This window comes from Alternaria novae-zelandiae (genome assembly GCF_023758075.1).
Source record: "Alternaria novae-zelandiae strain BMP 2774 chromosome Unknown scaffold_11, whole genome shotgun sequence".
In the NCBI taxonomy this organism is placed as follows: Eukaryota; Fungi; Ascomycota; class Dothideomycetes; order Pleosporales; family Pleosporaceae; genus Alternaria; species Alternaria novae-zelandiae.
In genome coordinates this window covers 117,968-130,935 of record NW_026056971.1, presented here as the reverse complement: position 1 = coordinate 130,935, position 12,968 = coordinate 117,968, and the positions used below count along the sequence as shown (strand labels likewise).

At 52.9% G+C, this 12,968-nt stretch overlaps 5 protein-coding genes across 5 annotated transcripts; 1 reads left to right on the top strand and 4 right to left on the bottom strand.

The window, feature by feature from the left end:
• Positions 1 to 1,697: 1,697 nt before the first annotated feature.
• Positions 1,698 to 2,406, bottom strand: J4E88_005831 (uncharacterized protein; the record flags this gene model as incomplete). Its single annotated transcript, XM_049399463.1, has 2 exons — positions 1,698 to 2,250; positions 2,327 to 2,406. 2 exons carry the CDS (start codon positions 2,404 to 2,406, stop codon positions 1,698 to 1,700), a joined length of 633 nt encoding a protein of 210 aa, XP_049254476.1.
• Positions 2,407 to 3,260: 854 nt separating this feature from the next.
• J4E88_005830 (uncharacterized protein) lies at positions 3,261 to 4,777 on the top strand (the record flags this gene model as incomplete). The annotated part of the gene is made up of 2 exons (XM_049399462.1): positions 3,261 to 3,819; positions 3,870 to 4,777. 2 exons carry the CDS (start codon positions 3,261 to 3,263, stop codon positions 4,775 to 4,777), a joined length of 1,467 nt encoding a protein of 488 aa, XP_049254475.1.
• Positions 4,778 to 5,209: 432 nt separating this feature from the next.
• On the bottom strand, positions 5,210 to 6,810 carry J4E88_005829 (uncharacterized protein; the record flags this gene model as incomplete). Its single annotated transcript, XM_049399461.1, has 7 exons — positions 5,210 to 5,296; positions 5,378 to 5,538; positions 5,610 to 5,920; positions 5,979 to 6,200; positions 6,272 to 6,355; positions 6,433 to 6,617; positions 6,673 to 6,810. The coding sequence occupies 7 exons, from the start codon at positions 6,808 to 6,810 to the stop codon at positions 5,210 to 5,212; spliced, it is 1,188 nt and encodes a 395-aa protein (XP_049254474.1).
• Positions 6,811 to 8,008: 1,198 nt separating this feature from the next.
• J4E88_005828 (uncharacterized protein) lies at positions 8,009 to 9,624 on the bottom strand (the record flags this gene model as incomplete). Its single annotated transcript, XM_049399460.1, has 2 exons — positions 8,009 to 8,940; positions 8,991 to 9,624. 2 exons carry the CDS (start codon positions 9,622 to 9,624, stop codon positions 8,009 to 8,011), a joined length of 1,566 nt encoding a protein of 521 aa, XP_049254473.1.
• Positions 9,625 to 10,616: 992 nt separating this feature from the next.
• Positions 10,617 to 11,725, bottom strand: J4E88_005827 (uncharacterized protein; the record flags this gene model as incomplete). Its single annotated transcript, XM_049399459.1, has 2 exons — positions 10,617 to 11,547; positions 11,595 to 11,725. The coding sequence occupies 2 exons, from the start codon at positions 11,723 to 11,725 to the stop codon at positions 10,617 to 10,619; spliced, it is 1,062 nt and encodes a 353-aa protein (XP_049254472.1).
• Between the last annotated feature and the right edge of the window lie 1,243 nt (positions 11,726 to 12,968).

Genomic DNA, 12,968 nt, shown 5'->3' with positions numbered 1-12,968 from the left:
CGTGCCATGGTCTAGGAGTTCGAAGAGCATGCGCCCTATACCCATGTTTCCGTTTAATACGTTCACCTCTTTCTCGTCAAGTATTCTTTAGCGTGCATTCATTCCTGGGCGGACCGACTGATGAGTTATGGTATACGGACCATTATGATGTCTCGAGGCTTCGAGTTGGCGTTTCGGTTTAGTGGGAAGGATAAATTGGCTACCACGTTGTTGTTGACAATACGTGAGATGCATTTCGCTTTAATGCAGAAAAGAATGTCTGTTCCTTCATGATTTTGCGCAAACTTGCGGTCTTCTTACCATGTGAATCCCTCTCAACGTGACAACCTAGGCCTGTCGTTTCCAAGAATACTGCGTGTAGGATAACATTGTCTGCTCCTGGACGTGGTTTCCATGGTACGCCCCGAAGTGTTTGAGTCGTGGAAATTGTTGCTTTCGTCGGCTGAGCGTCAGCCTCCGTCCTTTTGCAATTGCAGGCGGCCAGGGCTACGAAACTAGATGAGCGGAAATGCGAACGAAGAGTGCCTGCCTCAGCACTCGGGCGCCCGCCCCATGATGTATTGACAAGGCAACTTGGCGGGAAGGAACTGAACAGCTGGACTGGTGCCACGTCGCCGAGGCATTTGACGTGTATACATACGTAGCGATGGGAACAAGGGCACGACAAGCGTCGAGGAGTTGTTGAGTCGTGATGATGAGGCGGAGCCTGAGCCAGCAGGACGCAGGGACGGATGGCGTGTGATTGGCGCGCATGTAAGCGAGCCAGAGGCTGGTGAAGTGTCGTCACAGCTCAAATGATGCAGCAGTCGTCACATCGCGATTTGAAACAGCGCATAGTTGGGCGAGGACAACTTTGGCATGGCGATGATTAGAGTTCATGGTTGAGCGTTGACCGTATTGTTACCCGGTTCTTCTTAGGCATTTGACCCGACTTGTAATCTGAGCAAAGCTGCTGTCTTCGAGCCGCGATTCAAAACAGTCATCCCGAAGGCTTTTACTGTCGGTCAATCGGTGAGGCACTTGTGAAGTTGCAATGCGCTGTTGGTCTTTAGTTGGATTCTGCGAGGGCCAATACTTTGGTTTTCTGAAATGCTCCTAACCCCTAGAGGCCTAGTGCACTTCCGTGGATGTGAGAGTAGATAAATTTTCACCCGTCTTTCGCATTATTCTTACACATCTCTTTGTCCATGAGTGTGCAAAGCGCTTAAAGCAGTCGCTGCATGTAGAGTGCCGTCGGATGCGTCTCTTTCTAGTTGTGCTGTCGGCCCCCACCTGAACCCCGCTTCCCCGCTCAGCCATGCGCAAGCTGACTTTATCACCTCCTGATATTAACGCTCAGATTGCCTCATCTTTCATCAATCAGCAAAACAGCAAATTGAAGGCACTTTGGCGTACGTTCGATTCAGTCTGTCTACTCAACGCTTACTAATCCAAATTCTAGGGAGTGGTTAACGCGCTGGCCTGCTAGTCCTTCACAGGAAAGTTAGCCAGTTCCTTCGGGAGCGTGTGTTCGAATCACACAGGTGTCGCATGAACCAAATTTTTTGCTGTTTCGTTCGAGCCGAATGGATTGTTTTTGTTGCCAGCAGGTCCAATCCGCCCTCTATGATATACTGCGATGCTTGATCGGATCTTCCTTTTGCATGTGTATGGTTTGACGTGCTTGCCTTCAATTATGCTCTTAACATATCTAAAAACTACATCATACTACACATATCAGCCCCTTGGCTTTTAGCGCCCTTCTCAGTCGTGGTCTTCGCACTCGTCTTTGCGACGTCTTCCAGCACCTGCCTACATAGCTCCCCTGTCACGGCGCTGCACTCAGCATAGTGGTCGCACAGCATCCTCTGCGCCGCCTGCAGACCCTCGTGTGGCATGACACTCGGCCCCTTGCCCTTCTTATCCGGGCCATGCTCCGCTAACGTCCATTGTTTCCTCAGGTCTCGCTTCAAGCCTAGGACCATCACAGGCAGGTTCTCGTCGTAGTTGAAGTGCTTGTTCACGATTGGCAACCATGTCGAGGCTAGAGAGTCGAGGGATGCGCGCGAGGAGATGTCGTAGCAGAGGATCACAAATTGCGGGTGCAGGAGAGTGTAGTTCTGAGGCGACGCAGTGTCAAAGAACTGCAGCCTGTACGGCCGGCCATAGAGCGAGATGTCGAAGGCATAGGGCTGGTCTATGTCGCGTAGCTTGGGTAGCTCATACGGTGGAAGGTCATCGCCCTGAGGCTGTACGCCGAGCGACAGGCGACTGCGAATACGTCAGTAAGGGTAGCAGGACGTCAATCGACATCAACTGTCACGCGAACCGCGCGCGCCGAACTCACGATAAGAACGTCGACTTTCCGACTTCTAAATCGCCCAACAGCAGGACGTTGACCTCTGGAGTCAAAGGGCTGTAATCCATTGCGAGTTCTGGTGGCCTCGCAGGCGCATTCGTATATCAAGGCGGTCCCATGTTTGCTTTTGGCAGTCGATGAAGGAGATGACGAACACATCTGGGCGCGGAGATAGGCGTTAGCTGCGCCGTGTCTTGGCAACGAGCGCGAACGCGTCCTAGAGACAATAATCAGTCGAACTCCTCACCCATCGCACATCTCAATTCGCGACCGCCATCATGCTACAAACATCCTCGCTCGGACTGCAGGGATATCGCCATGCGATAACATTGGAAACGTCCTTCGCGCCATCCTAGCGTGCATCGATTGTAGCCCTGCGCATTCTCCAGCTCTTCCTCCATGTCTCACCCCAGACACACTATACATCCACTCGGCTGTGGGGAACACAGTGCTTGATTCTGACAGCCTCGGGGCGATGCTTATCTGCAACTCACTCACGATCCTGTAGCAACAACCGCCGGTGCCTTGCTAACCCACATTCAACAGTCTTGGCAACGCCTTCGACACCATGGACCAGGAGTCTGGATCCTTTAGAGCTTTTCCGCATCTGTTGGCCCACCACCAGCGCCATCATCTGGGTTAGAGTACATTTCGTGTGGCCATAGCAGAAGATAACAGTTCGGACCTGCTTAGAATCGTAGGGTAGGCACGCCAGCCAAGTACGCTTGCTGTCTTGGAGTCTTGGAGAACCGCCTCCCCATTACCGGATGAGGAAGCTGGAAGCAACGCTCGTCTCTAAGAGGCTCGCGACACATAGTACCAAGCCATCGACCTTGAATAAATAAGAACAGGATGGCGACAGTCTGTGTCTGTACGACTCCCAATTTCTACTCGTCGCAGCATCATTATTATCGCTGCCGCCATGAAGGTCTCCACACTCCTCGGTCTACTTCCCGGCGCTGTTCTCGCATCCGATGTCTTGAGCGTCGCATTCTACGCGAAGGAGAAGAACCAGCTGTACGATTTCATCTCGGCCAACAGCGAGATCGACTATGGCTGCCGTCCTGTGGTCATGGCTGCGGGTGGCGAGCACAAGCTGCACGCTGTCATCTCAGAGGACCATTTGGACCACTTCAAGCGGAGCCTGGATCCTGAGCTCGTTCGCGTTGAGCTTCTACACAACATGAACAAGCGACAGACTGCGACTGCACCCATTGGCAAGGGTGATCGCTTCAAGGGTGGAAAGGTTGCGCCCCGCGGTCTCGGTACCAGGAAGCCCAGCGAGTACGCCCAGCTCCAGAGCGCTGGTGTTTTCAATGCCGACGAGGTCTACACCGCCATGAAGGGTTTGGAGAAAGAGTACGGCATGTCCATCTTCACCACGCCACACAAGACCTATGAGGGTGCGAACATCATCGGTGGTGTTGCCAACAAGGCAGAGAAGATCAAGAAGGACAAGCAGTACATCTACTTCACTTCAGGTATGCATTGATCAACGAAGATACTGCATGTATCAAACTGACTCGAATAGGCATTCACGCACGTGAGCGCGGAGGACCTGACAACCTGATCTACTTCGTCTCTGACCTTCTTTATGCGAACGAGCACCGTATCGGTCTCACTTACGGCAACAAGAAGTACACCAACAGCCAAGTCAAGAAGGCTCTTGGTGCGGGAGTAGTCTTCATTCCTATGCTGAACCCAGATGGTGTGCGCCACGACCAGGCCAACAGCAACCTCTGGCGAAAGAACCGCAACCCAGCCTCTGCTAGGCCCAACGAACCCCTCAGCGTTGGTGTCGACCTGAACAGGAACTTTGACTTCCTCTGGAACTTCACTGAGAAGTTCGACCCTTCCGTCTCCCCAGCTTCAACGAACCCCGCTTCCCAGGCCTTCTACGGCACCGCACCATTCTCCGAGCCTGAGTCGCGAGACATGGCCTGGGTGTATGACGAGTACCCAAACATCCACTGGTACATTGACGTCCACTCTGCTGCCGGAACTCTGCTCTACTCATGGGGAGACGACGTCGACCAATCCCACGACCCCAAGCAGAACCTGTTCAACCCTGCTTACGACGGCAAGCGCGGTATCGTCGAGGACGACCTGTACAAGGAGTACATTGACCAAGAGGACTGGGACAACATCCGCATCGCAGCCAACCGCACCACCGATGCCATGATCTCCGTTGGAGGTCGCGAATACGTCCCTCAACAAGCTGTTGGTCTTTACCCTACTTCCGGCGCGACTGACGACTGGTCTTTCAGCCGATGGCAGGGTAACAAGAAGCTCACCAAGGTCTACGGATACACCATGGAGTTTGGTTACCCAACTAACTTCTACCCTACGAGCGAGGAGTACATTCAAAACATCATTGACACCAATGCTGGTTTCATGGAGTTCATTCTCGCTGCTGTTGAAATTGGTCTTAAGGCTTAAGTTTCTTCGCTTGGGCTGTAATGGTAGTGAAAGGCGGCTCATGGGGCGAGCATGTGGTGGTGATGATGTCATGAGAAACGAGAGACGACGTGTAGTAGTAGTGATCGTTACGTTGTAGTATTAAGAGATCAACTCTTACCAGTCACAACTTGGTACCTTCAAGACTTGACCTAACGCTTGACTCATGCATGGCAACCTGCTTAGGATGATTGTGCAGTTCATTGGAAGGAACACCGTGCGGTATGCCGTAAGAGACTATCATTCGTCGTCATCGTTATCATCACTATCATCTACATGTCCCATGCAGGTACAAACATCCCTCCGTCTTCCAAGAACCCGAGCTCGCTCAACGCCCGATATCGCCCGTGCTTCACCATCCCCACAACTCCCGGCCCAACACCACCTCAGGTCATCAAAAGACCATCGAATCATCTACAACTCCATGATCTCCTTGGGAGCACCCATATAGCTCAACGGCCCCTTCTTGACCATCAACGTCATAACCTCATACAGCGTATCCTAGAATGCATCCCGTCAGCGAAAGCCCCAAACAAGCATATACAGAATCGAGCCAAGGAGAGTAAGGAAATAGAAACGCACAGCAGCAGCCATAGTGGTGAGTTCGGCGTTGGTGTCGTAAGCGGGTGCTACCTCGACGATATCGGCGGCGATGAGATTGATGCCTTCGAGGCCGCGGATGATGGTGCGGAGTTCGCGTGTGGTCCAGCCGCCGGTTTCGGGGGTGCCGGTTGCGGGTGCGACTGTGCGTTCATACACGTTAGCTATGCCATCCAATCTATAACTCAACTCTCCCAAGGATTTAGTAACGTACAAGCAGGATCCAGCGTATCGATATCGATACTCAGATACACGGGCTTCTCCAAGCCAACCCTCTCACGGATCTTCTTGATAATGCCATCGGTGCCGATCTTGTCCACCTCACGTGCTTCGACGATTTCGAACCCGCAGTAGCCGTCGTTTTCGTAGTCAGAGGGGCCGGAGAGGGTCGTGCGGATGCCGGCGTGGATGTTGGTGTCGTTTGCGAGGAGGCCTTCTTGGGCGGCGTGGAAGAAGTAGGTGCCGTGGTTTATGCTGGCTTGTTCGGAGGGTGCGCCGCCGAAGACTTTGGGGCGCCAGGTGTCGCTGATGCGTGTTAGTGAATAGTTAATGGGGAGGTGGAGAAGGAGGAGGTGTGGCTTACAGATGGCTGTCAAAGTGGATGACGGTGATGGGGCCGTATTCCCGGTTGATGGAACGGAGAAGAGGGAGTGTGATGGTGTGGTCTCCTCCGAGAGTGATCAGACGAGGGAGTGTCTTGCCTGTCTTTGAGGGGCCGGGCTTGTTGGCATGTGTGTGTGGTGGGCGGCTCAACAGTAGGTTGTGACCTTCCTCGATCTGCTGCAGCGCATATGCGTTATCGTACCTACGCGAGCAAACGAGTTAGCACATCCTAACACCAGCTTCTCAAGCACGTGAAGACGTAAAGTAACTTACGAAGTAACGGGAATATCACCGCAGTCTACAACTTTAGCCCACGAGTTGAACGGGTTCGCAGCGAGTGGAACGTTGTAGCCACCACTAAATCCGATTCTGCGTGAGCCTTTGGATCACGACACAATAGAAGTAAGCATGCGACTGCTTTCAAGGAAACATACTAGAGATTGAGGCGGCGGGAACCTTGTCTGATACCGCTGGGCCCGAAGCGAGCACCTGGGCGGTAGGATGTGCCAGTGTCAAAGGGCGCACCAATGAATGCAATGTCGAACTGCGTGTTGCTGGAAAGACATGGGTGGTATGGAAGACGGCCGAATGTGGATATTCCGGAGAAGATGGAGTCGGCCTGCAGTCATGTAAGTCATTGTTGTACGGCATGGCTTCGAGCTGTCGCTGCGTACTTGTTTGCCGCCATCACCAGGAAGAGTGTTGTACCACAGTCCCTCATGAGGACCATTCAAAGGGTCTTGGTCGTGACCGTGGTCGCCGTGCGCAGCTACCGTAGCCGCGAAGCTCAAAAGCGCGGGAGTGAACCTCATCTTGCTGGAGTCTCAGGATAACGATGGAGTGAAACTGGAGGGGAGGAGATGGATGAACAGATCTGAAGACCGCGGAGAGCTCGCAGTAAATAGCTGAAGATATCGAGCGCAACTCTATCAGTGACTTGCTTGACCAGCTCACGTTAGGTAAACTGCTGTTAGGTAAACAACATTTTTTTGGAGCTACCCCTGCTCCATGATGATGTCGTCTGCAGGCATAGCACCGTACTGCCTCCAATCGGCTAGTAGCTTCTTGGAGAAGCTACAGGCCTCGGTATTGGGTTGATGTATGTTGTGAACTCGGAGTTGTGTGCTTCGCGTGTGGAGGCGAAGAAGTGCTGCAATGAGAATTGGACTGGACTATTCCGCAGTCAACTATGTCTCCCTTTTGAATAGCCATCAGAACACCATGATGGTCGCACCAGCTCTTCTACCTCATCCTCGTACTCTTGCGCAACTTCATTTCACCGAGAACGACATGCACCAGCCGTTGCTGATCGATGTGGATACCCACCCCGCCATGCACGCATGTACAATGACGGGCGCCACGGTGATAAAACCCGGGGAATCCGACCAGTAACCTTCTTCATAGGCGATATGTAACGCTGATATTCAGCAGCTTCGATCTCTGGGTATCGCAGCCTTATCTGAAGCGAGTCAAGGACGCGTAGCAAAGTTACGCTAGCTCATGCATGCAAGTGAGCTTTCCGGTGAGGTTGTTACGTAGTCTAGAGCTTTACACCTCTACGTAACGGTCTTTCGTAGCTGTTATATGGTACGCGGATTGGTTCGATAAGAATTGTGTGATCCGGATGCATCCTTCAAGTGCGATCTCCGTGGCAGGTTAGGCGGTCGATTGATGGGCCGAGCTGCAGCGCATGCACGGTTGCATACATCGTTCACTCACGCGTTTCCAGTACGGGGTTCCATGTCATTGAGGAGAAAACGAGGCGTGGGGTACGCAGCGATCGGGTAGCTGTGCGGAGGTGATGATGTGATGAGGAGTGAGGTTCGTTCGCGGAGCCAGGGTTCAGATACCGGCGGCACTAAAAACGTCTCGCTTAACGTATCGAGTAATTTTTGACACTTCGTGCATTGGTGGCTCCGGGCAGCTATCTATCTCTATTCCGTGCGTCTACACAGTAAGACGCGTTGCTAATACCTCCGAGGTCCGATCAACCTCAATGATGCGAGGCCACTATCTGTGTACCGGCGCTGCTTCATCTGGAGGCACGCCCAGCTCCGCCCTGTCATCCGAATCCATCCGTTCGAAAGCTTTCTTGACTTGGTAGTCCCAGTTACTCCACGCAACGATCGCCCATTCTGCAAATCCGACAAGATACAGGGCGATGCATTGGCCTACCCATAAGCCGCCAAGACCCCAGCCGTGGAAAGCAAGCCAAATGCCGAGTGGCAGAGCTCCGCAGTAGTAGCTGACAATGTTTACCGTTGCTCCAATATGCTGTCGACCCATGCCTCTGAGCGCGCCTCCGCAGCTGCCATTGAGTCCGTCTGCGATTTGGAAAAGCGCAACATAAGGCATTACCTTTGCAGTGAGCTTGACGACTTCTGCGTCGTCGTTGAAGATCTTGGCGTAAAAGTCCTTCACTCCCATGAGGACAGCCAGTACAAGCGCACCGAGCAGCATGCTAAGTACCGCAGCCACGTTGGCAGCTCTGGCGGCGCCTTTGGCATTGCGTGCGCCGAGGAGGTTTCCGACACGCGACGAGGTAGCGACACCAACTCCGAAGGGAATGGTGTTCATGACTTGGTCCGTGGTCATAATGACACTTTGAGCGGCGAGTGGTGTCGTGCCGAGTTTGCCTGCAACAAGCGCAACAATCTCAAACGCCCACCATTCCGTGCCGACATGTATAACTCCGAGTAAAGCAAGTCGTGAGAAAGTCCAAAGGTTTTGTAGACACTTGCGGTCCCAGCCGCCCCAGCATTGCCATCCATCGACGAAGCGAGCATATGCGAGTAGCAACAGGAACGATGCCCAATATGCGATGCCGGTAGCAAGCGGAGCGCCAAGGAGGCCCATTTGGAAAGTGTAAACAAAGAGGTAGTTCAGACCGGCGCTGAGGGGGGAGGTAATCAATAGGACGTATGTTCCGGGTCTCATGATTTCTAAACATGTCAGTATGGTTTTGCGAGTCGTCACAGAAGAAGAACCATACCTTGAGCCTGCATATACTTCTTCAACGCCTCAAAGTATACGTAGCCAATACCACCTGGAGCAAGCACCGAGAGAAACCTCGCCGAGTCTCTGGCGATATAGTCCTCCTGGCCGAGCGCTTTGAAGAGCGGCTCGGAGCAGAACCAGACGATAGCGATGGGTATGTAGAACAGTAGAAGAACGACGAATGCGCGCTGGAGGATGATACCAAGGTCATGCCGATTCTTGCTTCCGGTAAAACTGGCAGAAGCCAGCGTGTCGATCGCGGTCGTGCCACCAAGAGCGACGAGCCAACCAGTAGCCATTGCGAACATATACGAGAAGGCGGCGGTAGCCAATGCTTCTGGCGAGAGGCGTCCGACGATGAGGACGGATACTGTCTGGAGGGAATTCTGCAACGCGTATGCTACGACCACGGGAAGTGATCCTTTGAACAGTACCCAGAATTCATGGAGGATAAGTTGGTACCTGGACGCAGTACCGTCCTCGAGCTCGTAGTCTTCGCCAGTAGACCATTCCTCATGCTGCGAGTCTGGGAGAAGAGACGTCCGCTCATCAGGCGTGGCGTCATCTTGAGTCGACTTCTTGAGGAAGTTTGGCAGCCAGGACCGGTACTTATTCGCTTCGTAGCCCATGACGAGAGGTAGATGAAGAAAAACGAAGAACGTGTGAAAAGTGAAGAGAATCCTCCAACAATGAGGTCTGATATGTAAGACAAAGCTCTTCCAATCCCGCTCTGATTACCCACAAGATGAACAAGGCAAAAAGCTCGCAAACCTTACATCACGCATTCTCTGCACATCCCAAATCAACAGATAGACCCGGCATGACAGCACCTCTGACAATACAACACCCTCCCAAACCGGTGTAACCACGGGCGTATCTACCCTACCATGAGCAGCAAGACCTGCAGCCGCCAACAAACGAAGCAGCATGCATGCCGCCTCTAGCCCTAATCGACGTGTGCAAAGATCGGGGCGTATCTTCGAGCAAGGACAGTGCGCAGCTGTAGCCTTATCGACTTGCATCTGCGCTGTATTGACTAAGGCACTTCGGTAAAACATTTTACGTGAGGCGAGGACGTACTGGACGCGTTCGGGTAAGTGTAGGAGAGTGGAGCTGGGAACAACGTTGATGCTATTGTCTGGGCGCGACCTCGCGTCGCTCGTGCACAAGTGCCGGCCACCCCGGAGCTTCCCCGCAACATTGCGTGCTCGACAGCGAGCGCGCAAGAGTATGCCTCCTGCGTGCAGGGTGTCAATAAAGTTGATCGTATGGCTTTCTTCTGTGAGATTTCGTGCAATGCCCGGAAGAGCCCGGTCGAGGTTTCACTGGAAGTTTAGCGAGTGTGCCGTTCACGTTGTGCAGGTCAAACTTTACTTGATTTGGCCCGTGTCCATGTAGGCCGGCACATCCACCAACAACGACATCAGGTAGGTCAATGAATGTATCATTCGGAGATCGATGTTGATATGTCGTTAAATTCGTAATTACCATTAAACAAAATGACTTTCTTTTCCGACCAAGATGACCACAAACGCGCGAGATCCAGCGCCAAACAACCGAGAAAACGAAAACAGAAGGGGGTATAAAACATTACTAGGATCAGGAACAAATGCCAGTCATCTTAAGCTTCTCCAGCCAGCGCAGCGGCGACAAGGATGTCAATGCCACTCGCATGTGTGCTCGGGTTGCCATTGTCGCTGGGCCCCTGCCACAAATCGATGATAACGCCTCCATCAACCCTAGGCTGACTCCTCGCCGCATTCGCATTCCGCATGAAGAATTGTTGGACACCTTCTTGTGGCGCGTTTTCATACAGCGTTGATAGACCGCGAACGTATGCGCCTTTGAACTGCGAGGCGACGGGGTCGAGAGGGCCATCAGCGGGCTCGGTGAGGATACCACTGCCATCGCTGAGTTTGGATGTCGACGCTGCGGTGAGCTTGTAGGCCTTTTCGATGTAATCGCCGTTGTTTGTTGCGCGAGCTAATTCCGAGAGACCAGCTAGGACGATGCCTTGGTTGTAAGTGAAGGTTGTTCTGCCGTTGTTCTTGCAGCTTGATGGATCGATGCCGTCGTTTACTAAGCTGTCGGAGTTGATTAAATCGGACTTCTCGAACCAGTCCCACTCCATCTCAGCCCAGTTGGTGTAGTCCTCTTTCATCTGGCCCTCAGCCCGGTTTGCCAGATGGGCAGCAACGGATAAGAAGAGTTCGTTTGAGATGGCAGCAATGTAGTCGCGGTCTTTGGACCACCATAGGCCGCCGCCACACCGATTGCCGTCCCAGCCTGTAGTCATGTCGGCGAAGATATCTCTGGCTGTGTCGAGGTACTTCATGTCTCCAGTGAGATCGTATGAGGCTATCCAGCCCATGGCCCACCACCCCTCGTCATCGTAGAATTTGTTCTTCCACCCATCTGCCCCGTGCTGTTGGGACGATTTGGCGTATGTGGTGGAGACGATGTTAATCGCGTGCTCCTTGAAGTCGGCATCCTGAATACCGAAGCGCGCGACGGTCTCAATAATGTTGCCAGACTGCCACCATAAGTCGTTCCTGGTAGAGATTAGATTTGGCCATTGAGAGAGTGGACTGCGACGTACCATAAACCAGTATCAGAGTTGTACCATTTCTCTTGTAGAGTTTTTATCGCTGAGAATGCGTCATCGGCAAAGTCTGCGTATGTAGGAGTACAGTAGAGGAGAGGTATCAACAGCGTTGTGAGGTACTTCATGGTGGATTAGGCAATAGTGACAATAGGGATTACTGAGTTGCTTCGAGCTCGACGAGAGGATGCTGGCTTGATAAGGAAGTGACAACTAACGAAGGCGAACCGCTCTGTGTTTTATGTTTTCCCCAGACGCTGTGACATTGACCGAAGCGACCTCGACTTCGAAAGTTCAGGCAGATGTATCAAGGAACCGGACTGTAGGCTGGCGTGTGAGTTCGATCCTAGTCACGGCAGTGCAGATAACGCCGAGAACTCCAAGAGAATACTGTACACAAGCAAACCTGTTCGACATATCGAATGTACCTATGGCATTCTCTGCCGCATAAAGTCATCCCTGCCATTACTGTGCTTGAGCTATTGTTAGAGCCTGTGGCACAGCTAGCCAGGCGGCCTTGCGGATTGTCAGGCATGGAGACTCATGCGGGCGAGAGCCGTCGACGAGTCAATGACTGTGATAGAGGGCATGTCCATACACCAAACGGTGAGGTTTGGTACTGTGCAGCGGTAAGTAAAATTAGGTTTGTCGGAGCCTGATCGACGCGGACCCTATCATGAAGCGACTACTGTCTAGGAAAGCGCTAGAGCGGATCCGATCTGAAACACGGGGAACAGACGCTGGGTATACCTATTGGTAAGGCAGATATGGGAGATTGAAGGTTGATTGGTTGTATATCTGAAATATCGCCTGTTTGGTTAGGTCGGTTGTGGCACAGGGGCCCTTTCGTGGCTTGTGAAGCGTTGTCCAGCCTTGCCGACCCTGGAGTTCGCTCAGGAGCATCGCGTGTAACGGCGAGCCCTTCCTGAGGATATCGCGCGACGCCGACGGCACAGTTGGGAGACGACTCCAAGTCGCGCGGTAAGACTCGAATGCATGCGACCCGTATAAGACAGTGGTCGAACGTTGTTGTTGGCTATTGAATGTGGCTGTCAGGCCTCCAGGCAGCTTTCATCGAGCATCCGACGGTCGCACTTCCGACTGCTGACCATGCTGGCATCATGCTGGCGATTGCCTTCATAGGGCGATGTTGGTCTCAGCTATAGGAGTACACTATAGCCGGCGTTATCTGAGTTGTGCGCGGGCTCGGCCCAAGGGTGACTGCGGCCGGCCAGGTGAGACCGCAGACCTCGCCGTGCAGACAAGGGCCAGTTCTCCGATAGTGATTCGAGGCCGTAGCTGCGGCCGGAAATAGGTCAACCCTTCTCCCGCTTTTTGTTGCTGACTTGCAGTTGTTGTGGTACCAATGGA